The following is a 19,632-nucleotide window of genomic DNA, read 5'->3' as shown; positions in this document are numbered from 1 at the left end:
CAATTAACAGAAAATTAATTTATTATCCTATCTATTGTAATAAATATTATTTACAATATTAAACAATTTAAAATATAGCTTCACAGTTATATATATATATATATATATATAATTTGTAAATAATTTTAATATTCTTTTAATTATGGCCTGGAGAAACTATTGTACAGACATTAGATTGAAAAGAAAACTTATACAATTAAAGAAAATATTCTGTTTTAATATCCATAAATATATATATATTTAACGATTTGTGTAAGTTGGAAGCATGTGCTGTTTGGAACTTAATTTGTATCAGTCAATCAATATGCAGTTATACAATCTTTTAGGTGAATTTTTTTAATATAAACATTGGAGTTCTTGGTAATAATAATTTAATATCTTCTGTTATTTGAAATTTATAACAGTTTCAATTTACCTAAATAATGAACTACGTCTTCTATAAAATTGTTCTTCATGTATAATAGGAGTACCAGTTATGGCATATATCATGTTATCAACTATTTCACCAATAAAAGTATAACAATATAAACAACCAACTAAAATACCCCCAAGATGTCCTATAAATGAAGATTGTGGAACTAACAGATGAATTAAAATTAGTTCAACCCAAACAGCAATTTTACTGGAAACTCTAAATCCTCCAACATCCTGAATTCTATCATACTCTTCACACACTACAATTACTTTTAATGCAAATAAAATACCAGAGAAACCAATAGCACATTGTGTATAATATCCATAATCCCCTGTTAACTGCATTAAAGCATAGCCTAATCCTGCATACATAGTACTGCATCCAAACGAAAGAATAGCTAATAGGATGACAAAATTTATTGTTCCATACATAGGTTCTAAATATGAACCTTTCAAAATCAAAGATACCATATTATAATACAAGTGCATATCTGAACCATGTTCAAAATTTGATATTAAAAAAGAATTCCAATCACGGTATTTAAATACTTTTATCGCTGATATGCATACTTCCTCTGCATTCCATGGAACTTTTATCAAACCAACATATAGTAAAACCTGTAAAATGATTACTTTTTTGCATAAAATAATAATTACTTTGATTTATTAACTTTATTCATGTAAAGATTACATTATTATTCATTCACCTGTGCGATAATTGTAATTAAAGTAGCTGGTGGAATTTTATCAATACCATAGTTTAGAGCTTGCATACATAGCAAATAAATGCCGTATTGCAAACCCTGTTGTCTCCTTTGAAAAGGTCTCATGACGTTGTATTAATTTACGAATGTGAAATGTTCTTTCGTTTATAACTTGTATCATAAAGTTTAAAATACTTTTGTGTTTTTAATATAGGTTATGTTTCACATAGGTTACAACACATAAAAGCAAAATGGATAAACATTTTACCGTATAAAATATTTCTACTGTATCACGTAACTTTTATGCTTCATAATTACCAATTATAATTTGTTGTTATCACTATAGTGCAACGATTTTATTAAAATCAAATACAGCACTTTGACAAACGTTTACTACGTTAGGCCGTCAAGAAATTTAGCTTATTCAGCATTATTCAGCACCAACTGGGAAAATTTGTAAATTTCACGAATAAATAGATTGTGAACATAAGAGGTCAAACCAAAAAGCTTTCTTGTTTTTTCTAATTGTGAAAACTTTACTTCAGTTGTATGATCTTTATGATGAACTTTCTGGTTTTGAATTAGCAACAGCTCTTTGCAATTACTATTCTGTGAAGCATAATCATCCCGAACTTCGTTGATGGAGAGGTTTCAATTCGAATCCAACGTGTAAAATATATCATTTACAGTGCCATAAGCATCGGCAATTTTCCAATTCATTTCTGCTTGTATCTTGTATTACATTACATGCTTTCCTTTAACATGTTGTTTTACTTACGTATAAACTTACAATAGTATGCATAAATATGATGATTCAACCTTCCAAATTATATTATCAATATCCTTTTAAAATTACTTTTGGTGAAAAAATTACGGAATATCAGCATACTTTTCTTAATTTTGTAAAATTTGTTTAAAAGGCTTTTATTTATAAAATAAATATACAAATTACATGGAACTTTGCTATTAATTTTCGTGTATTAAGTTATAAAATCAATAAATAGCAAAAAATGTGTTTTCGCATATTACAAACCGCATAATATATATGCCTAACGCATATATACATATATATATATATATATATATAATATATATAAACACGTGAAACGTAATATATATGTATATGTATGCGTGTATATATTTTATATATATATAGCTGGTCAGCCGCTTTTTTTACAAATTAGTATCTAAATAAGTACTAAGATAAGTATGGTTAATAAATAGGTTGTAAATAAGATTAATAAAGAATAGTTTAGAAGACTCAATCAGCTTGAAAAACCAGGGTTTGTGTGTTCTATGATGCATCTACGGCAATAACGTTTTACTGCTCGGTATCCAACCCATGTAACCCTCGGGCATTCGCCAATATTGAGCTGCCTCAATCCTCGTACGTAATACGCTAATGCTTCTAATCCAGCATCTGTGACACGCTCACAACCACATAAGGATAATTTTTTCAAATTTGGACATCCAGTAGAAAGGGCTTCAAGAGTTGCATCACCAATATCACATTTCCCTATATCAAGTGCTCTTAAACGCGGACATCCACGTGCCAAAGCTAACGTAGCACTGTCACTAAGTGCTTCACAGCCACGGGCATTTAAATATCTCAATTTGTAACAGTGTCTAGCAACAACCAACAGACCAGCATCTGACACGCGATCACATTTTCCCACTGAAAAGTAACGTAAAGATGGACCGAGACGTGCTGCCAATTCGCGTACTCCATAATCTGTGATTTTTACGCAATCAGAAACAGATAATTGACGCAAATTGCAACAATAGGAAGCAATCGCTATAAGACTGGCATCAGTTATACGCACACATCGTCGTAAATATAAACAAACAAGATGTGGCATGCGAGACAGTGTCAGTACCAAGCCAGAATCTTCCATACCATGACAATCACTAAGATCTAATGATTGTAACTGTAACGTTGTTATTCGACTACACGCTCTTGTAACGCTGACACATCCTGTTAAGTCCAATTCCTTTAGATGTATGCAATTATCTAAGATAGCTGTCACATTTGTGTCTGATACACGTCGGGAATGTCGTAGAACTAATGAAGTTAAACTTAAAAATGATAATTGGGCAAAAATCCCAGCTAAACCAACAGCACCTTCGAGCATTAGACGACGGATATAAGTGTGGCATCCTCGTCTGGTTAAGGCATTCAAAGCAGCTGTTGCATTTTGAGGATAACGTATTTCTACTTCTTTCCAAAGAGATGGATGCCATGCTATTTCCCAAAGACGCCTGCAAGTTTGAGCAACAGAGCATAGATCTCTGGTACCAAGCCAACTAAATATCTTCAATAACAAAGTATCATCCAGTTGACACAAATCCACGACATAAATGCACTTCTGTTGTAGTAGAATTTGTTGTCTAATTGGAACTGATATAACTGCTGATGAAGATGTAGAACGGCAAACATTGTTATCTAATGTATGATATCCTAGGTCAATTGCATCTGATGTTGGTCTGTACAGACCAACCTTTTGGGATGAATATGGAGTTTCTCTTTCAGAGCTGTCCTTTTCCCCAAAGGATGGAAGGAGAAGTGGACATGATCCATCCATTCCATGCTCTATTCTGAATTAAAAAGAAATAAAAACGTATCTTCAAACTGTATAGAGATCAAAGAAGTTAATTAAAATTATATTATAATTTCTTTATGTTTTGTTATTTTAATATTATTCTTGGATCTATATTCTATATATATTTTAATAATATTTACACTTCTAAATAAGACTTCAGAAAAAATGCATTGTTAAAAAATGAAAATAAGTTTTAGAAATTTAAAAAATAGCTTTATATATAGCATTGGGACTTAAATTTCGCGGGTATATCGATAGCTAATTAATTAGATTATTAAGTAAATTAAACATCATAATTTAGAGCTGAGCAAATTTTAAAAAATATTTACTTACTATTGTGCGACAAATAGAAAAATTAGCAACAATACGTAACATTGTGGAACAATATCGATCTATTTGGCACTGCCTCCATTTTGATCTTATATTCCAATTCTTGAACCAGCTGGAAATCGTAGCTATTTCATATAATAAAATTACAACATATTAATATTTTTTGAAATATTAATTAATACCTGAACTTTAAAATTACTTAATTACATACTCAGAATTACAAATCGCAGCTAAAATGTTAATTTCAAAATATGCTTATTTATAAGGCCCCAATATTGTCGATAAATCCCCACTTTTTAAATAGACCTTCTTAGGGTGATTTTCATCAATCAATTTTATGATATTAAACATTTTTTTATGCAGTGCAAATTCAATATAAATTTTTATTATTTGCAGTTTATAATAATTTGTACTTTCCTTTACATTTCACTTCTCTTAAATAAATCACGATATAAAATAAAGTAAAAATGTACAAAATATGTACCATTGTAAATGTGAAATTGTACCATTAAGTTAATTTCTTATAATTGTATATGAAATGTATATTACAATTTTTATAAAATATGTATGCAATATAATTACGAAATTGTATTGAAAGAAAACATTATATAATTATCGCAGGTTTAATAGGTTTAATTTCGCAATTAAGGAATTTTGTAAATCTGCCTTGAACATTTATAATTCTATACACGATTGTATATTGTGTATACATCATACATGCCTTATGCGACATGTGTACGATCATGCTTTAAATATAGTATGTAATTTTATTATACGTATAGATTACTTTCAACAGTTGTTTATTATAAAGTTAACATTAATTTAACTGTAACTATTTTATCAAAATGACTAATACTTCAGCTAATGTAATTATGTCAAAGACCGTAAAGAACAAAAGTAACTTCGAAGATGAAATCAAAAAAAGAAGTTTAGAAGATTAGCGAAAGATTAAAGAATTAGAAGGAGCAAGAAAAGTTACCAGCTGCTTTTTATTCAGACTGATTTATTATTTATAAAAATGTAATGTATAAGAAATGAACAACGTAGATATTATGTTTTATATAGATTAACGTATTTAATGAAACGCAAACAAAATTGTTGTATTATTTTTTGCGAATTATAATTCATCAGGTTCTGAATAATTTAATAAATAAATTTTTATTGCAGTCTTCAGTTAGATTTTCTTAGATTAAACATAGCCTCGTTTAACAAACTTTATCTTTATGAATGTATTACCATATTCAAAGCTATATGTAATATATATGTACTTGGTATTACTTTCAAATTTGAATTCCTATGCGACAATAACCAGTTTTAAACATATGTGTTTAAACTCTGATAAGTAGAGTTTGATAAGTTGATAAAGATTGATAAGTAATCTTTGAAAGCATAATTTGGCATAATTTTGCATAATTTGTTACTACTAAAGCAAAAGCATTAAACAGATATGGGAAGATATCTGGAATGTGGAACTTATATATAACAAATTATGAACACAAAAAAAGATTTCAATATATAGAAATTAATTCTATCAATTAGTTTGATTTATTTAATTCTTTATTAAAATCATCACAAAAAACATTTTGATTTATATTATTAATTCAAAATGTAAAAAAAATGTATTTGATAAAACACACTCCAAATTATTGGAAGTAATAGAAAGTTTTTTAAATAGAATAATAACTAGAATAATAACTAGAATAACTAGAACAATAAATAGAATAATAGAATAATAAATTAGAATAACATAAAAGTAATAAGAAATATGGGAAACAATAAGCTTATAGCTTATAGCTTATAGAAATAGCAGAAATATCCGCTAAAAATGGAGTATTTATAGGAAAATAAATATAAAGTTGGAAGAAATAATTTTCCAAATCCACTTAATCATTTGAACTCATTTGAATGTATTTAAACTATTTGTTTGTTTGTAGTCCTTGAAAATTTTTGCTATATAAAAAATGAGTAAAGATAATGTAATATATTTGTTTTAAATAACAGTGCTAATTGCAGACTTTATCTACTGAATGACAAGAAGTTGTTTGTCCTAATAGTTCAATAATACTTATTACATCTTGTCTTCAATTATATATATATATATGTGTGTGTATGTGTATATAGTTAGTAATTTGTATTACACGATAAGTAGAAAGTTTATTTTGTAAATGCACGCGGGATTCAATAATTTAAATAAATGTATATACGACTTAAGCGACTTATATGCAAATGTTTATTACAAATGTTTAATATTATAACTTTAAAAATGCAAAAAATCGTATAATGCAAAAATATATAAATATCCGAAATAAAATACTCATAATATTTAGTAAATGAAATAAATCCTCATTTTTTTTTAGTTCATAAAAATATGAACTTGAATAAAATTAAGGCTATATATCTGATAATTAAATTATACAAAATATCTAATTTAACATTAATTGTTCGATAGCTCAAAAAGAAGAAGAAAAAAAAACATTTTGCTATACAATAGAACTACAATTGTTTTTTGGAAACAGAAATCGCTTGGCTATTTTATCTTTTAGCGGAAAAACTTTTTACCGGGAGCAAACTTTTAGGTGAGATCACTAAACGGAAGTTGGTGTCGCCACACGAACATGCTACACGAGGCATTAGAGTCGCGAATCTATAACATAAGTGACCAAGATATCTATATAGATATCGTATCTTTCTAGCACAGTGTGTATACGTTCATGCGTACACATACATTCGCATGTGTACACACAGATATATATATATATCTATATAGTCATACGTATATATATCACACCTAAGTGCTCTCTTGAACAAATTATGGCATTGTCTTTTATCAGGAGTAAGGGTTTACAATACGGAAAATCGCAGTTACGTTTCTTATCTAGCATTTCGACCATGAAGGTAATTATAATGTTATTTATTCCTTAATCGAATAGTATTCGTTGCTATTATTTCATTAGATAAGTGGTATATGTCTATTTTACGAAGAAATTGCTGAAACGAGGAATTTTCAGTTTGGTATTCAGCATCGTAGAAGGAGAAGTGGGAGAAATACTTGATTGAGATATACAAGTTATTAATAGTTTTATTGAAAAATGTATTATGAATTTTCTCTTTTCGCTTTATTCTTTTCTTATCGAAAGAAAACTTTTCGAGAGGAGAACGAATGAATTTGTTTTGTGAGGCTATGATTCGATATATGTACTGTGTCGTATTCTAAAATTTCTATACTTCGATACTTAATTTCTGATATCTAAATTTCCAACAGAAAGGATTGGTGCTCGGTCTATACGAAGCAGAAGATGAAAACAACGTTTCATTGACTCCGGCAGCGGCTAAATATGATGAACTAGTTAAAGGAAAACTGCAAAAACATATTTTGTTGTAAGTTAGAAATTTTATTAATGATCTATAACATATTTTGTACCGTAATCAGATCTTTTTGTATCACATATTTATGTAAAAATCTGTGTTAATATTCTTTTTACTAAACATATTTTTTTTTCATATAATATGTGAAACCAGATCATAGATGTGTGTCCATAATTCAGGTATAAGTACCATATACCTAAGATTGAACCGATTTCCTTCAAATCAAGCAAGTACTTTTATCAATTCATGATAAGTCAAATGTAAATAGTAAATGACATTGATTTATGATAAGTGACTATGCAAAGTACAGTTTTACATGTTATTATTTCTATAGTTTTGTTTTGCATATCATATGGATTAACATTAATGAATATTAAATCTTTTATTCATAGTTCCAGCCTGAAACAATTGTCATAATGCTGCCTGAGCTTTTATATATAATATTCAGAATTGCTTTTCCTTTGTTCTTTTGAAAAGTTTACATAAAGTATTTTCTTTTAACAAAATTGAATTTAAATGAAATTTATGTCTTATGAGCTCACTGGCATTATTTTCATTGTTTCAGGAGAGACTAGACTGAGAGACGATATTGTACGCATGATATGAAGCAAAACTCGCTGCACAGAAGGAGTTACCAGACACATATTTTGTTATATAAAAAATTTTAACAGTATATTATTTGTAAAGCAATTATTTCTATAGATCGGTTATTAATCAAGTAAAATCATCTATTGGAAGAGCTCATACAAAACTTTGAAAAGTATGAGATTTAAAAAAGCAGATTAAAATTGCCAGATGTATCTGAAAATAATTAAATGTATTCTAAGAAATATTATTCAATTGAGGAAAAAGATGTCAGCTATCAATGATAGTAATTTGGGAAATGATATTCCTGGAAGCAGCGGAGGTATAGGTGAATGTAGTGGTAGAATGAGTAAACAGAATCACTCAGCAAATGTTCTTCATAGAATTAGTGGTACACTTGAAGATAAAAATAATGATTATCTATGTCCTATTTGTTTTGAAGTAATCGATGAAGCTCATATCACACGTTGTGGTCATACATTTTGTTATCGTTGTATAATAAAGTCTTTGGAAGCCAATGGCCGTTGTCCAAAGTGTAGCTATACGTTATCTCAACAAGATATTTTTCCAAACTTTCTATTACATGAATTGATATCAAAATATAAAACTAGAATTAAGGGTCTTGCTGAATTAGGATCTTCTTATGCAGCTGATGGTAGACACAGAGTAGTAAGTACAGATTTATCTATACCACCACATGATGGTTTAAGAGATATTATAGCTGCAGAAAGTGCTAATCTAACATTACCAGATGTAAATGTAATGCTAGAAGTACTAACACAAAGAAAACATTTACTGGAAGCAGAAACATGTACAGCACAAAATAAATTACTACATGAATTTTTGAAGCATCTATTGCAGCAAAAAGAAGAACAAAAGAATCAGTTACAAAAAGAGATAGCATTGATTAAGAAGGATATGGAAGAAGTTGAGAATATTCTAAGAGATGTTCAAAATAAATGTCCTAAAGTAGAAGATTTGAAAAAATCCAGTGAAAATGATACTGCACAGGTATCAGCTATAAGAAAAGAAATGATTGGTCTTATAGATATAATTGATTCAAACATGGTAAAACCAAATGAAAAAGCAAGTGTTGTTGGAAGCGAAACATTTATTAATCCTACAGGAAGTAAAAAACAAAATGATTATGCAGTAGGATCTACTTTAGCTGTACGTAGAAAGAGGATGCATGCTCATTTTGATGATTTTGTTCAATGCTATTTCGATTCTCGTGCTAAGGAACTACTTCTTGGGCATAAATCTCACAGTCAAAGTGATTCATGGCAAGGTACTAGTTCAGGACTTGATGTTTTTAGAGAAAACCTTGTTAAATTCTCCAGATATAAAGCATTACGTCCATTAGCGACTTTGAATTATTCGTCGGATATTTTTAATAATTCCACTATTGTTTCAAGTATTGAATTCGACAAAGATAATGAATTTTTTGCTATAGCTGGAGTTACAAAACGTATAAAAGTATTTGATTATAGTGCTGTAATAAGAGACACTGTAGATATACATTACCCCTGTGTTGAAATGGTATCTAGCTCCAAAATATCATGTGTTTCATGGAATTCCTTTCATAAAGGAATGCTAGCATCATCTGATTATGAAGGAATTGTAACAGTATGGGATGCTGCAACTTGTCAGAGAACCAAAACATTTCAAGAACATGAAAAGAGATGTTGGTCTGTTGATTTTAATGATGTAGATACTAAACTTATAGCATCAGGGTCAGATGATGCTAGAGTGAAGTTATGGTCTTTGAACAATGATCATTCCGTGGCTTCTTTAGAAGCAAAAGCTAATGTGTGTTGTGTAAAATTTAACCCACGTAGTTCATGTCACTTGGCATTTGGATCTGCAGACCATTGTGTCCATTATTATGATTTACGTAATATGAAGGAAGCACTCTGTATTTTTAAAGGCCACCGTAAAGCTGTTTCATATGTTAAATTCATTAACAAAGAAGAAATAGTATCTGCAAGCACGGATTCGCAATTAAAAATGTGGAATATCAATAATCCACATTGTCTACGTTCATTCGTCGGACATGTAAACGAGAAGAATTTTATAGGTCTTACTACCGACGGTGATTATGTAGCATGTGGGTCAGAAAATAATGCACTTTATGTGTACTACAAAGGACTTTCCAAACAATTGTTCTCATATAAATTTGATGCTGTTCGAAGTATATTAGAAATACAAGAAAGAAGAGAAGAAGATCTGAATGAATTTGTGTCTGCAGTTTGCTGGAAACAAATGTCCAATGTTGTGGTAGCTGCAAATTCTCAAGGGACTATTAAAATATTAGAATTAATTTAAAATTAGTTATGAGTTCTATAATCTTTAGCAGATATATATATATATATTTTGAAATTTATTCGATTAAGTGCTCAGACACAAATAACAACGAGAAGTGGAAATTTATTCTAAATGTTATAGTAATTTGTTGTAAGCAAAATTGAGAAAACTTCTACATGTAGAAATTGTTAGAGACTGATTTATTTGAGAAAGTAATACTCTGAATATCAAGCAGCACAAATACTTTTCTCTCATATTTTTATTAAACATATGGGTACTGTTACTTGTATTACACTTATTTAATTGTTTTGCAGTTTAGATATATTTTAACAATAGACTGAATTTTAATAATAAATAGTTCATATAAATATATTAATGACGTACGCGTGCATCTAATAATTTTTATTATAGAAAATGGCCTTCTAAAACATAATTTAGTTATATTTTATATATCCTTAAATTAATGTATTTGCACAGTAATTATTAGCACAATTTTAGTGTAATAAAACATTTTTATTAGGTGAATTTCATTACCATTATATTATTATTAACCGTATTTTTCACTTTTTGTTTTTGGCCATAATTAATCTTATATAGTAATAATATTTGTTTATAATTAAATCTTATAAGTTATCTAATATTTAATATAGATTTTTTTAGTTTAATAAGTATGATTTATAAATGTTAAATAAAATATAAAATTTCATTATTCTAAACACTTTACGATGTGGAAAATATTTTTGTGACTTGTAATGATATGTAAAAAGGAAAAATATTTTAAATTGCTTATAATAATCGTCATATAAGAATGTAATTTTGATCACATGCAGTGTTTCTTATAATAAATCTTGCCAAAGTAGCCTAATAGATTATTAAATTCAGAACAGTAGAAATGTATAAGTTGATATCACAAACAATGTTGATACTATCTGTTAAATTCAATTTAATGTGTGCCAAGAACATCACATCAGTAAGGAAGTAGTAAATGTGCTTGAATTGCATTAAGTTCCTACTATCAGTGTTACAATCACTGTTCTTATATATTAGTATCAGAGCTAAGGAAAGACAGAATTTATGATGAAAAGTAGTAGATCATTAATATTTTTTAATTATAAAAGCATGTTCATTATTTTAGAAATAAATAAATTATACATAGTTGCAATTAATGATAACTTCCGCGAAAAATAATACCAATTATTTAATGTAATAATTCTATTGAAGAAAGAAGAAAAATTTATTTTCTATTAAATGTTATTTTACTTAGCTCTGAATAGTATGTTTAAGTAAATCTATAACATGGCTCATATTTCTAAATATCAATGTATCAATTTTTAATAGGTTCTTTACAATTTACATAATAATATTTAAGCAAACAATGTTACAAATATGAAACCCCATGGAAAATCTACATATTTAAATCTGTATATATACATAAATGAAGAATCAAATTTTGGTAATAAGAACATAGTACTACACTGTACTGCATTATATTCGAAGATAATTCTTTACTGTTATAAATTCTTATTAATATCAAAATACATTGGAAATGATTGTCATGCCTACTATTAATGTATTATGAGTGCAAATCAATTGTCTCCACTATAGATCAGAGAATATAGTTGTGAGTTAATACATAGTTATAATATCGTGAAAAATAATTGTAATTTTAATCTAATTAATAATTAGAACGACTATTAGAGACATTAGAATAATTTTAAAGGACTATGTTCTAGGATATATATATATATATATACACATGTATACATATGTGTGTTCATATATATATATATATATATATATATATATATATATGTATGTAAAGAATAGTATATTTTCAGATTGTATTTTAAAATTGCAGATGCTCTAGCATGTGCTAATAGATGTCCAAGATGCCTAGAATTATTGTAAGAAATAAATTCATGAACTTGTGTCTCAGTATGTCCTTCAAAAATTTTTTTAATTTCATATATACATTCCCCCTCTTGTCTTAATATATATTTTATTGGATAAATGATTTTAAATAATGTTTCAATACTTGTACCACTTCAGAGCAGGTCCAAAAATTCCCAAAGGTCACGCTAGAATATTTTGGGATTTGGATGAGAAGGATTACGTTGGAATTGCAGTTGTTGGTCTTGGAAAAAAGAATCTTGGCATTAATCAGCTTGAAGAAATACATGAGGGAAAAGAAAACATACGTATAGCTGCAGCAGGTAAATATTCTTTATATAAAAATCAATGTGTTTACATACAGTGATAGGAACATCCTTTTCATTATACTTTAATAATAATGTTATAATGCTACATTAGCTGGATGTCGTGCATTGGATGCAGTTGACATAAAAGACATACATCTAGAATCATTAGGAGATGCTGAGGCTGCAGCAGAAGGAGCTACATTATCAACATGGTTCTATCAAGGCTCAAAAAGTAAAGAAAAACAGAAAATTCTTCCAAAAGTTTCATTATATGGTGAAGAAGGAAAGTAAGTAATACATTCTTTCATTCTTTTTTGTATATTTATTTTTATGGTAGTGTAAAGAAAATTATTTTTTCAAGGGAACAGTGGCATATTGGGACTATTAAAGCTCAGGCTCAAAATTGGGCACGCCAGTTAGCAGATACACCAGCCAATTTAATGACACCTACAATATTTTCGAAAGAAGTAGAGACAGTTCTCACTAAATTAGGAATTACTGTAAAAGTTCATAATAAAGAATGGGCAGAACAGAAAAAGATGGGTTCTTTCCTTAGTGTATCTCGCGGTAGTTGTGAGCCACCGAAGTTCGTTGAAATTTGCTACAAAGGTGATGACAATCACCCACCGATTGCGTTCGTTGGAAAAGGTGTTACTTTCGATGCTGGCGGTATCAGTCTTAAGGTAAAATAATTGTAAATTAATACATTTAGTGTAAATAACATTATATAACTTTAGCCTGCAGCTGATATGGACGAAATGCGTGCTGATATGACTGGTGCTGCATGTGTAGTAGCTACTATTCGAGCTGCTGCAGAACTTAAATTAAAATTGAATCTTATTGGTTTGATACCACTTACTGAAAATTTGCCATCTGGAACTGCGACTAAACCAGGAGATCTTGTAGTTGCAATGAACGGGAAAAGTATTATTGTAGATAACACCGATGCGGAAGGCAGACTTATTCTCGCGGATGCACTTTGTTATGCTCAAGAATTTAATCCAAGGTAACTGTTGCATCAATTAGGAAATATATAACAATTGATACAGTAGTATAGATATTCTTATTAAGTACTTTTCATGTACAGTTTTATCTTGGATCTTGCAACACTAACTGGTGCGATGAGAATTACTTTAGGAGGAGCAGCAACTGGAGTTTTCACAAACAATAGTTCACTGTTTGAAAAACTAAGAAATGCAGGCACCCTTACTGGTGATAGAGTATGGAGATTTCCACTTTGGCAGTATTTCACAAATGAAATGACAAGTAAGAAAATAATTCAATTATATATTTAACTTTGAAAAGTAATATTTTTAACAATATTTTTAACTTTGAAAAGTAATATATCGAATAATATGGTATCAATTGCAGAAAAAATTAAATCAGCTGATATAAGAAATGTTGCGAGAACGAAAGGTGGTGGTTCATGTACAGCTGCTGCTTTCCTACATGAATTCATCTCGAACAATACACCATGGATGCATTTAGATATTGCAGGAGTAATGGGCCCTGGACATGACAAGTCACCATATGTACCAGCTGGAATGGCAGGTCGTCCGACCCGCACGCTGATCCAGTTTTTGCAGGCATTGTGTTAAAATTTACAACTATTTTAAGTTGTATGATGCAAGTTTATCTATTTTTATATATACGTATACATATATGTATACACGCATGTATATATATGTATATATAACTTTGTTCTATATATACATACACATATACACAATATTATATATATACATATATTTTATCCACGCTTACCTCCCGTTTGACATTCTGACATTTATACAAAATGACTAAAGTCGATACAACGAATTAAGTACATGCATCGCAATGTACAGAGTTATGTATCCACTTATCCTGGAACCCGCGCTCATGAGAACATAGTGTAACGTATACGTTTACTACTACTGCCAAATATCGCTCGCAATCTACAAGGTGTTGCTAGAAGTACTTTAAATTTGACATTACAATAAAGACGGTCGCTGAGAAAACAAGTGTCGCGATTTTGTCTGACGATTTCATGTCTCTATGCGCCCTCGAAACTTCGAAGCAAGCAAGCGTATTCACTTCTGTCCTACATGTAATCAACCGTTCTTTACCGGTTGATTATTATTATTATTATTATGCTCACCTGAAATTTAACTAAAATGTAATTTTTTTACTTACAATTGTATTCATCTGCTATCAGATTCATCTAACATAAACAACTTCCAATTCAGGCATTGCTGCGAGGTAGAAAATAATTTCTATTTTTTTAAAATACTCAGTCTAAATATGAATTCCATAAGATGTTTTGTTGTATCTCAATCACTCACTTTATTCTTATATTCGACAGCAGAACAATTAAAAATCAGACAGTAATCGTCTTCTCCTTATTGCGACGCAAAATTTGAAGTCCTTCGGCATTTACCAAACCGCATTGTCTCTCGCCTAATTATACTTCTAGCAACAGCTCATAGGTGGCGAACGACATTTGATTGTAATAGTAAATGTAAATATATAATGTTGCCATTCTCATATGTTCTCGCGAACGCGGTTTTCGACTTAAGTGAATAACGTTGTATAAGAAAATCGAATCACATGCCATTTATAAAATTCGTAGTCATTGTATTTGTGTACAGAATTATATCTTTACAGTACAGCAATACCTAGTACAAATATGGTGAATCTTCTTTTGTACAGCTTGCTTTATTCACATTATATAAGGTGTGTTACATTTACTGAAACAATTAAAGACAGTGTCAGTGACTATCAATAATCATAAAGAAATAGGAAAGATTTAACAATATCAAAAAGGTCTGATTGTACGACGTCGTATAGAATAGAATACAATATACTAAATTTGTACAAAGTATAGCTTAATATAATAGAGATATATCTATGGGAGGTATATTAAATTTTGGGCAATTTATACTTTATTTGTGTTGCATTTAAAATACATAATTTTGATCAATATCGTGTAAACTATTACACGTAATTTGTAAGGGTGTTAATAACTATTTGAACTTAATATAATAAAATACAATATGACTTATTGTATGAAAAGTCGTACTTCTAATTTTATGTACATGTAAAATTTATTTTAACGCTTTGACCATTGCAATTTTCTTATGTACAGTTTCTGCTGCTCATCCCCTTGAACAGTTTAAAAGGACATATGTACTGATTATTTTATTTCATGAATACACCATATATTCTTTATGTAATTTTCCAGTTATTATTACATAAAGAGAAAATATAAAATACCAAAGTAAAAAGTCAGCAATTTACAGAATGAACACAAAATATTTTTCCAGAAATAACTGAATGGTATTATATGTTCATTATTTATACTGATGTACGATTTAATAAAACTGGCATTATTTAATTATCATTTTTTAATTAAAATCCTGTTTTTTAAATAATTAATTAAGATGCATCACGCATATTTTTTAATGTACATATTTATATAACCATATTATAAAATTGCGTACTAAACATTAACTTAACAATGCGCTCCGCCCTTTTACTAAAGATAGTATAAACCTATACGATCGAAAACAATTTTCTGCGACCGCAATAATTTTAGTTATAGGAACGATATCTTACAATAACAAATTAATTTGTTGTAAACATATTCATGTACAAGATGGTGGAGGCTGCTGCTGTGGAGAGGGAAGGGGCGCTGCCGCAGCAGCTGCAACTGCGGCAGCAGCAGCATACGACGACGGGTCCGAAGTATCGAGAAGTGGTGGTGGCGGAGGTAAACTGCCTCCTCCGCCTCGTCCTCTTCCTCGGCCTTTTCCTCGACCCCGACCCCGGCCCCTCCCCCTTCCGCGTCAACTCCGCCTTTCGGGCATTCCTATATTGCTCGTTGTCTTTTCCAGGAAAGCGAGAGGACCCTGGAGAGCACTACTTCCTACACCTGCGACGGGAAATCCACCCCGTGTACCAGTCACACTTACTCCTCCTTGTGTCATGAACATTCCTTGTTGTCCAACTGAGACCCCAACTCCTTGAAGACCCGATGTGGGAGGTGCACCAGACCCTTGTTGTACCTGCAATTTTACGTCACATATATATTCTATCATTATATTCTTATCAATATAAATTTGATATAAACAATTTTTTGAACATAAATTTTATTGTATCATAGAAAATGATGCTAAATAAAAACTAAGCATTTAGGAGGATCAAAGATAGCAGTGAAATGATTAAAAGATGAAAATCTTAGAAATGCTGTACACAAATGAAACACACATGCAATATACTTGAATATGTAAGTCTATAGTGAAATTAAGAGTTCCGATCCTTACAAGCCAGTAGGATGTATTAGGAACAGTAATTAGGGAAATGAAAGAAAGCACAATGTTTTTTGCCATGAATAGAGATTTATTCTGCAAACATCTACTTGCATGTGAAAACATAAGTAAAATGGCATAATCTTTTTTCGCTTTTACGAATAGCTGCAATATTTTAATTCAATACTATGTCTAAACATTATATTAAAAAAGTACATGTCAATTCATAAAATTTTTAAGAATAAATAAAATAAATTTTTTGACATGTAATTTTCATAATTTACTATAAATTAAGTTTTATATGTCTTTCCTTGGTAGCTCTTACATTGATGCAAAATACATGCATACATGTTTACATGCAGAAGATATTTATTGTATTATAAACAAGGAAATTCATAAATATTGAAAAATCTGTCAAATTTATAACAATTTTCAATATGTGACATAAATAATTATACTATGTTATATGAAAGAAAATTTACAAACAGATGTGTACATATTTGTGGGGTATATAGTTTAATTTTGAATAATTATGAAATGATATACTTTTGAAGTATCACTACCTGTTCCTAATATGTTTAAAGGTAGTAGGGATTATTAGGTGTGCTATTAATGTTAAGCAAAAGTAATATGCTTATTTTTCTTTTATTATTGCCATTATCAGATTTATTATATCAGTTTTTGGCTAAATATTTGTACACATTTTAATAGCAATTATTTTGGCACCATTTTACAACATATTTATGTAAGTGTATCTATTTAATACTTTCCTTTCTTATAAATGAAATTTATGTTTTTGTAATTTCATATCGCAGCTACTAAAAGCACTTCAAGTTTTTAATTCTTACATATTACATTTCTGTCGATAGGAATTATATAAGGCACTGATTATATGCAACACTGGTACACGTTGCCTTTGTGCAATAGGACTGAATGTTTTGTGTCCTGAATAGCCGTTACTTCAAAAAAAAAAGGAGCAAAAATAGTTTCTAAAATTCTGATAAGTATTTCAATCACAAAAAGATTATTTCATAATTTAATCTATTTATATACATTTTATCATTCACACACACATGCATACACACAGATACATACAATCATCCAACATTAATATTCATTCAGTTTTAAATTGTAACAAATAATATAGAAATCTAGTAATAATAAATATACCATTTTGAAATGAGAACATTACGGTGAGTATAAATAAGCTTGTGATATACGTGTATGTGTAACTGCAATACTTTGTATAAACAAATTCAATAATTTACAGTATTGATAATGTTTGAATTCTTTTTACAACTAAAGTGAGATAGATCTTAAAGACTGATGATTTAAAATGTAACTTCTAACTATAACTGCTACAGCAAAAGTAGCTTTCTGTAAATATACAATTTTCGCTGCTGCACATTTTTTTCTTTTTAAATTGCATGTGATATTTTAAAAAAAATTTTTCAACGCTAATTTTAGACAGCTGCCTGAATACAGGAGTTTCAGCTTTGCTCGTAACGGTATTACTTAAATACCTGTTGCTGATGAAGTTGTTGCTGTTGCATTTGATGTTGTTGTAGATGTTGCAACTGTTGTTGTTGCTGTTGGAGTTGCTGCTGATGTTGTAATATTTGCTGTTGTTGTTGCATCGTTGCATTTCCACCTCCATTGGCACTTTGTTGGTTCTGTCCAGTTTGAGTACCATTTGGTAAACCTAAAGTGCGTTAAAATTATTTACTATATTATCATTCCGTAACATTTTTTAATGATTCTTACCATTAGGTGCTGGACCTTGAGCTGGAGACTTTGCCCAGCCTTGTAGATCTGCTAATAAATTCTGCCATACTGTAATTTTGTCATAATGCCTTTTTATGAGATCTTCTTTACGTGCTAATTCTACTCGAAGATCATTGATATCTTCTTTTATTACTAATTCTGGTTTCAATGCAGACAACAAAAATCGTTTCTGCAGAAAGAAAGCTTCCATCTGTCTTGCCAGATCTATAAATCTTAGCATGACCTGTTCAACTTCACTACGTGCTTCTTCTTTATCCACAGTCAAACCACCTGACACTCCAATTCCATTGTTTCCTAACCCTTCGTCTTTCGTTATTAATATACTCAAACATTGCTGCAAAGTGTATTTTATATTAAAACAAAACGAATGAAAGAAAAAACAAATCTGTAATTTTAACAAAATATCGTTTTAAAAAATTACATTAAGAGATATTACTTATATCATACCTGAAATGCTTCCTCAAATTCGTCGATGAGATTACCGTTACCGTTAGTGGGTGTCGCCATTATATTCGTAGTACTTATATATAAATATAATTTATTGTCAATTATAATTAATTAATTTTTAGGGTACGTCCATTATAAATATTTGAAATATGTACAATTAAGAAGTCCACGGTAGATATGCACATGTGTCAAGCAAATAAATATAATAATAGAACTCCATAATTAAATAAAATTTCACGCACAACTGTTAATAAATATTACATTCGGCACAGAAAGTTCTTGATAATTTTTTCAATTTTAAATCGAAATAGTGAGAGTATCGAAACATGTTACTAAATTTGTCGATCACTCATCTTATGCACTTGTTTACCATGCATTTACATCTACCACGTTAGTCAAAGCAAGTTAAAGTAACATTTCAAGTACGCGATAATCGATATATCTCGATTTCGATCATCAGTAATTTCATTACATATTACATTTTTCACTTTTTTATAAGTATTTTATTGGTTATCGATGATTAGCTATATTTATCAATAAATTTACAACATCGGTTATGCATAAATTTAGTTGAAAAGTACAAGCTATAAAAACCTATTTCACGTATATATTA

General features: G+C 29.4%; 4 protein-coding genes across 6 annotated transcripts; 1 reads left to right on the top strand and 3 right to left on the bottom strand.

Annotated features, from left to right (window-relative positions):
• Positions 1–3: 3 nt before the first annotated feature.
• LOC132911660 (rhomboid-related protein 4-like) lies at positions 4–1,699 on the bottom strand. The gene is made up of 3 exons (XM_060968434.1): positions 1,437–1,699; positions 1,122–1,312; positions 4–1,032 (listed from the first exon to the last, which is right to left on the bottom strand). Exons 2-3 carry the CDS (start codon positions 1,242–1,244, stop codon positions 412–414), a joined length of 744 nt encoding a protein of 247 aa, XP_060824417.1. The 5' UTR covers positions 1,245–1,312; positions 1,437–1,699; the 3' UTR covers positions 4–411.
• A 305-nt stretch (positions 1,700–2,004) lies between these two features.
• Positions 2,005–4,362, bottom strand: LOC132911652 (F-box/LRR-repeat protein 7). 2 transcript variants are annotated; one of them, XM_060968421.1, is made up of 4 exons: positions 4,260–4,362; positions 4,052–4,173; positions 3,241–3,713; positions 2,005–3,153 (listed from the first exon to the last, which is right to left on the bottom strand). In XM_060968421.1, the coding sequence occupies exons 3-4, from the start codon at positions 3,698–3,700 to the stop codon at positions 2,384–2,386; spliced, it is 1,230 nt and encodes a 409-aa protein (XP_060824404.1). In that variant the 5' UTR covers positions 3,701–3,713; positions 4,052–4,173; positions 4,260–4,362; the 3' UTR covers positions 2,005–2,383. The 2 variants fall into 2 exon arrangements, with proteins under 2 accessions (XP_060824404.1, XP_060824403.1); XM_060968420.1 differs by having other exon boundaries at positions 2,005–3,713; positions 4,260–4,360.
• A 2,438-nt stretch (positions 4,363–6,800) lies between these two features.
• Positions 6,801–15,874, top strand: LOC132911638 (E3 ubiquitin-protein ligase COP1-like). Of its 2 annotated transcripts, XM_060968378.1 has the most exons (8): positions 6,801–6,943; positions 7,311–7,426; positions 12,353–12,516; positions 12,614–12,788; positions 12,863–13,184; positions 13,239–13,507; positions 13,589–13,767; positions 13,873–15,874. In XM_060968378.1, the coding sequence occupies exons 1-8, from the start codon at positions 6,860–6,862 to the stop codon at positions 14,097–14,099; spliced, it is 1,536 nt and encodes a 511-aa protein (XP_060824361.1). In that variant the 5' UTR covers positions 6,801–6,859; the 3' UTR covers positions 14,100–15,874. The 2 variants fall into 2 exon arrangements, with proteins under 2 accessions (XP_060824361.1, XP_060824360.1); XM_060968377.1 differs by lacking the exons at positions 6,801–6,943; positions 12,353–12,516; positions 12,614–12,788; ... (2 more) ...; positions 13,589–13,767; positions 13,873–15,874 and adding an exon at positions 7,980–12,241.
• LOC132911659 (mediator of RNA polymerase II transcription subunit 28-like) lies at positions 15,094–19,430 on the bottom strand. Its single transcript, XM_060968433.1, has 4 exons — positions 19,020–19,430; positions 18,552–18,906; positions 18,311–18,489; positions 15,094–16,544 (listed from the first exon to the last, which is right to left on the bottom strand). Exons 1-4 carry the CDS (start codon positions 19,077–19,079, stop codon positions 16,326–16,328), a joined length of 813 nt encoding a protein of 270 aa, XP_060824416.1. The 5' UTR covers positions 19,080–19,430; the 3' UTR covers positions 15,094–16,325.
• Positions 19,431–19,632: the final 202 nt, after the last annotated feature.

The sequence above is a fragment of the Bombus pascuorum genome, chromosome 11, assembly GCF_905332965.1.
Source record: "Bombus pascuorum chromosome 11, iyBomPasc1.1, whole genome shotgun sequence".
In the NCBI taxonomy this organism is placed as follows: Eukaryota; Metazoa; Arthropoda; class Insecta; order Hymenoptera; family Apidae; genus Bombus; species Bombus pascuorum.
This window is presented reverse-complemented; position numbering and strand designations above follow the sequence as displayed.

Coding starts and splice junctions, on each gene's coding strand:
- LOC132911638 (XM_060968377.1), top strand. CDS start 8,210: ATGTATCTGAAAATAATTAAATGTATTCTAAGAAATATTATTCAATTG.
- LOC132911652 (XM_060968420.1), bottom strand. CDS start 3,700: ATGGATGGATCATGTCCACTTCTCCTTCCATCCTTTGGGGAAAAGGAC.
- LOC132911660 (XM_060968434.1), bottom strand. CDS start 1,244: ATGAGACCTTTTCAAAGGAGACAACAGGGTTTGCAATACGGCATTTAT. Junction 1,033..1,121: donor TAATTACAATTATCGCACAG/GTGAATGAATAA, acceptor ATCATTTTACAG/GTTTTACTATATGTTGGTTT.
- LOC132911659 (XM_060968433.1), bottom strand. CDS start 19,079: ATGGCGACACCCACTAACGGTAACGGTAATCTCATCGACGAATTTGAG. Junction 18,907..19,019: donor AATTTGAGGAAGCATTTCAG/GTATGATATAAG, acceptor TACACTTTGCAG/CAATGTTTGAGTATATTAAT. Junction 18,490..18,551: donor TCAAGGTCCAGCACCTAATG/GTAAGAATCATT, acceptor AACGCACTTTAG/GTTTACCAAATGGTACTCAA.